Here is a 5377-nt window from a genome sequence, read left to right on the forward strand (position 1 = left end):
TAGTGTCTGAAGTGCTGCTGTGCAAAGTGCCACAAATCAATCCTCTTTATCGACATAGATTTGACTCTACTGTAACTATACTACAGACTTTACTGTACAAACCACCTGCAAGCAGCAGCTGAAAGATACTTAACTCAGACGTGGATCTAGGATTTCAAACAGCCCCCCCCCCCCCACACACACACTTTGTACTGGAGCGCCCTCTAGCGGCTTTCCGCCTCAGTACATGGCTCTCATGAACAGGGCAAAGCAAGAAGATATAATCATATCTCAAACTTGTATCAGTTACCAGGGTCCTTACACATTTTCAATCAAAGAAAATCACATACTTTTTCCTCTGAAGATGTTGTCTGGTGTTCAATATGATTAACGCAGATCTAGATCTAGATCTGGTCTGATGAAGAAATATCAGAATATGTGAGATGATCGGCAGGGTTCCTACATGCTTTCTTTCACATATGGCCGATGTTCTTGACTAGATGTGATGTTGGTGCAGCTATTTGATATAATGCATGCTGACAGTGGCTGGCTCATAAGAGCATCCCTCTATCTGAACATTATTCTTCACATCAACACAAGCTGTGTATTCAAAGTGGGTCTAGACCAAGATCAAAACTAGAATTGTGTGTGTATCGGACCTGAACTACAACATTTTCCATACTTTTCCCAGACTTTTGTTTTCAAATCACCAAACTATTCACTTTCCAGACCTGCATAGGAACCCTGAGTTACAGAAGCATGGATACAAGTGGACAGATGGTAATCATATACATATAGAGGGGACTCATATTTAGTCCCTTTGTGCAGCATGGGTTGCTAGTCGTCCATGAGGGGGGGGGGGGCAGCAAATCAGTGACTGTGCAGAGGAGAGGCAGCGCCCCCTAGCTGCTGTCAGCCTGGAGCATCTTCTCGATCTCTTGGTCCCACTGCTCGTCTCTGTCTGTGGCCTCGCTCACCACCTCGTACTCCTGGAGCTCCTGCTGCAGCTCCTTCTCCCAGTCTGCCGGCTCCTCTGGAGGAGGGAGGAGGGAAGAGGGAGGAGGGGGGAGGAGGGGGGGAGAGAGGAGAGAGGAGGGAGGAGGGGGGGAGGGAGGAGGGGGGAGGAGGGAGGAGGGGGAGGGAGGAGGAGGGAGGATGGGGGAGGGGGGAGGGAGGAGGGAGGAGGAGACACACCACAGAGGTGGTAAGATGGCTTTAGTTAGTCAAATTAGCATGCCAAATGACATCATGACTGACACAACACTGATATATTGACTATGATTAAAAATCTGATATCAAATCAGGCTTGTATATCTTTGATATGATGGCTATCATAATAGCCATTGAAAAAACTATGAGGCTATGCAGTAACAAGCTGCTCCAGTGTTTAGCCCACACCTAGACACAGCCAACTAGCTGCTTATTCTTTATACACTATATTTATATTTCTGATACAAAGGCACACGGGAATAAAAGACAGGGAAGACTCAATTCCATCACAACATCAACAAGAGATCTAAATCTAAAAGAGATTTGCTCACAGGTTCAGCAGCGTCAAGTCAGCCAGAATAAAACAGAAACGTCCGGTTATAACCGTCAAAATAATGCCATTTAAATCAAAGTACTGTCGCAATGTTTTGTGTGATCCGAAATCCCCCAAGTACCAAAGAGGAAATAAAGAAAAAATTAGCAGAGAAACCTGTTGTAAATAAACATACAATGTTGTGCCTTCCAAAAGCCAATTTTAACCCATAGTGAGTTGACTGGTCTGTACACCCAGCAGCATTATGTAGCCTATTGGTTTTAATAAATTAGCGCTTTCATTTTGAAGGTAATATTGCCTCGCTTCCGGTATCGAAGCTCTTTTTTTCAACTTGCTTTCACTGACCAAAAGGGGGCGTGGCAATCACAAAAAGGAGCCTAACTTCTAAACGGATTCACGTAACACCACGACACTTAGAAAGGCTGGCAGAGGTATGATGTGCTCTACCGAGTGCCGTAGTAGTAGTAGTAGTAGTAGTAGTAGTAGTAGTAGAGTTGTTGTTATTATTATTAATATACATTTAATTACATTTTTGGCCTCAATGCTCTTTCCCCAGGCTTTTCCACCCTACCAAATATAAAATTCGGTGGGAAACAAGAGTGCTTCTGATTTTTTGATTTTTTTAAATGAAAAATCTGCAACATCGGCACAAAATATCGTCTTTATCAGCAGCTTGAATGCAGAATGCTCATTTCCAGCTTAAGAAATGTAACAGACACACAGTTCCCTAAAGGATGAAACAAAAGTGTAAGAAAGCCGACCTTCAGGAGAGGGGCTGTCCTTCTTATCCAGCACCAGCTGCTCCATCTCTTTCTTCAGGTCGTCCTGGTTGATGTTGGCGGAGTCAAACGCGTCGCTCACAAACTCCGACACCCCGGGACTCGAACACATGTCCTCCTCTTCCTCCTGGGCCGGCTGGGACTGAAAACAGAGAGCTTCTTCCTCAGCCACTTGTATACATACTAGGGGTGTCACGATACACTCAGTTCACGATACGATACGTATCACGATACTGGGTTCACGATAACGATACGATACGATACGATTTTAACAATATTTTTTTAAACTTGAATAATGACAATATATGACTGGAAAAGTAGTATTTTATTTGAAATGCACAAATACAAAACATGCTGTTGTGGGAAATTGTTATTACAATAACAACTAGAAAAAACATGAGATTGGAGATAAGACTTATCTTGAAATAAAATGAGTTACACCGTCACTTAGATTTACTTTGAACTAAAAGGTTTCTCAGCAGTATAAATTCTCATTATGCATCTTCAGTTTTTCTTCAAACTCAAACAACAAGACTTTTCTTAATCTATTTTTTATGCATCTTCAGTTTTTCCTGTCAAGTAAACAGTTTTGCCAGAAACTCAATTGAATGGTTTCTCTCCTGTATAACTTCTCATGTGTCTCTTCAGAGACTTGTTCAACTGAACTACTTTCCACACATTGAACTTCAACAAACAAAGACGTTTCTTTGTCTATTTTTGGGGGGGGGGGGGAAAAAAAAAAAAAAGTTTTTTTTTTTTTTTTTTTTTTTTTTTTTCTCTCGATATGAGATTTCATCTCAACGATACATATCGTGACGTTTTACTATCGCGAAATTTCGTGGGACGATATATTGTGACACCCCTAATACATACTGAGCATACACAACCACCACATCCACAGTATAGCACTCTTACCTTCTGCATGTCACTGATGGAAACAGGTGGGGTTTTTGCTCTGACATTTTCTGCAAAGAAATTATATATTTTTTTTAATTTAGTGGCTAGGATATGAATATATATATATATATACACATACATACATACATACATACATACATACATATATATATATATACACATACATACATACATACATACATACGTATACATATATATATAAATATATATATATATATATATATATATATATATACATTAAGGTGACATCCTCAGGGGACACTGGCCCCTCTGTCCCCCTCCTCCCTCTAACCTGTTAAGGTGACGTCCTCAGGGGAGACACTGGCCCCTCTGTCCCCCTCCTCCCTCTGCTGCTGCTGGGCTGCCAGCGCCGTCAGCTGGGCCGATTGCTTGATCAGAGACACCCGGTAGAAGTAGTTCCTCCAGAACGCCTCCTCCTTCACACTACAAACAAACACAAACACAGGTGAGTCATCATAATGGACCGGACCAGGGTTACATTGACATAGAAACCAAAATAATTGAGTTCTAAATAAGAGTCAGATATCGTCCAATCACTGTCATCCACATCTGATACCATGGTTATGATTTTTATTGATCACATATTAATTGTAGAATTGATCAATACTACATTACGTCTATGGGGTTTTGAAAGGTGCCATAAAAATAAAGCTTTAGCGTACTTACGTCCTAAATTGAGTGAGGTATTTTGATAAAATTCTGGACTAATATGCATAAATGTTTTATTATTACTGTTGTTTTTATTATCATTCTTGATTCTTGTAATATGAATGATATTATTATACTTTGAGTTTTAGTATTTTTTCCCATGGTCTAAAATATGCTTAACATACTTAAAATACTTGCATATTGCACTTGGAATTTTAGTGCTTTAGTCATGGCATCATATTACATGGAAGCTATTGAAAGAAATCATGAATTTTCCATAAAAATATTAATATAAAATACAAGAATCACTCAAATCAAATATAATGAGGTGTGTCTTATTTGTCCAGTCTAGTAATAATCTGGTATTGATTTGGAGGCAGTCGGTCACATTGCATGGGAGCTATTGGAAAATAAATCAAGAATTTTCCATAAAAATGTTTATAAAAAAAAAAATATTACCCATAACAATTAATTTCATTACACACAACAAAATCAATTACTTTTCCAAAACGTTCAATGATTTTACAAATGTCATGACTTTTCCAGGCATGGAAAACAAAATATTGAAATTCCATGACTTTTCCAGTTTTCCAGGTATTGCATGACTGTGGGAACTCTGCGACATTAATTAGACCACACACGCGCACACGTACACACACACACACACACACGCGCGCGCGCACGCACACACACACACACACACACACACACACACACACACACACACACACACACACACACACACACAGACACACACACACACACACGGCCTACTGACTGTTTGGGGACCAGGTCGAAGCACATGCGGTTGAGCAGCTGGTCTTCTTGTAGCATGACGGTGGCCAGAGGGTACATCTCCTCCATGACGAAGCAGAAGTGCACGCCGGCCGGGGGGTCGCGCAGGAAGTTCCTCTTGTCCTACAGGAAGACACATCACCAGCGCCTTGCTTTTTTACTAGGGATGCACTATATATCGGCAATATAAATAAATAAATAAATAAATACATAAATACATAAATATAAATATATATATAAATATTAATAATAATAATATCGGTATCGGCATCAGTCAAGAGAGTTGGAAAATATCGGATATCGTCACAGCTACTTACCAAATACATGAATCATTTGAAATAAAATGTTGACTTTAAATGATCTGATTATAAGCTAATGTGATTGACAAGATTCTGCCTATAAAAGCTCCAGCAGGACCGTGTGCAGCAGCTAAAGACTAATGTGTTTTAGACACAAGGTGGCGCTTCATGGACCAGATGTTTTTTAACTGCAGACTGATAGAATCAGGTGTGAAACAGACCACAGAGAGCGATTATCGGCCAATCAGAGATGAGCTTTCAACAAAGCCGTGTTATAACTGACATGAGAGAACACATGCTGACATCGTGTAGGATCTGTACGTGACTCACGGCAGAGAGAGCCAGGATCTGCTGCTGGATAGGGGTGGGAATCGCTGAGTAGCTCACGATACGAT

At 40.4% G+C, this 5377-nt stretch overlaps 1 protein-coding gene across 1 annotated transcript; it reads right to left on the reverse strand.

The window, feature by feature from the left end:
• Positions 1–881: 881 nt before the first annotated feature.
• LOC310791540 (synapse-associated protein 1-like) lies at positions 882–5009 on the reverse strand (the record flags this gene model as incomplete). Its single annotated transcript, XM_083653213.1, has 6 exons — positions 882–1012; positions 2284–2443; positions 3217–3266; positions 3512–3663; positions 4667–4806; positions 5001–5009. 6 exons carry the CDS (start codon positions 5007–5009, stop codon positions 882–884), a joined length of 642 nt encoding a protein of 213 aa, XP_083509339.1.
• Positions 5010–5377: the final 368 nt, after the last annotated feature.

This window comes from Poromitra crassiceps (genome assembly GCF_964638095.1).
Source record: "Poromitra crassiceps genome assembly, chromosome: 16".
Taxonomy (NCBI): Eukaryota; Metazoa; Chordata; class Actinopteri; order Beryciformes; family Melamphaidae; genus Poromitra; species Poromitra crassiceps.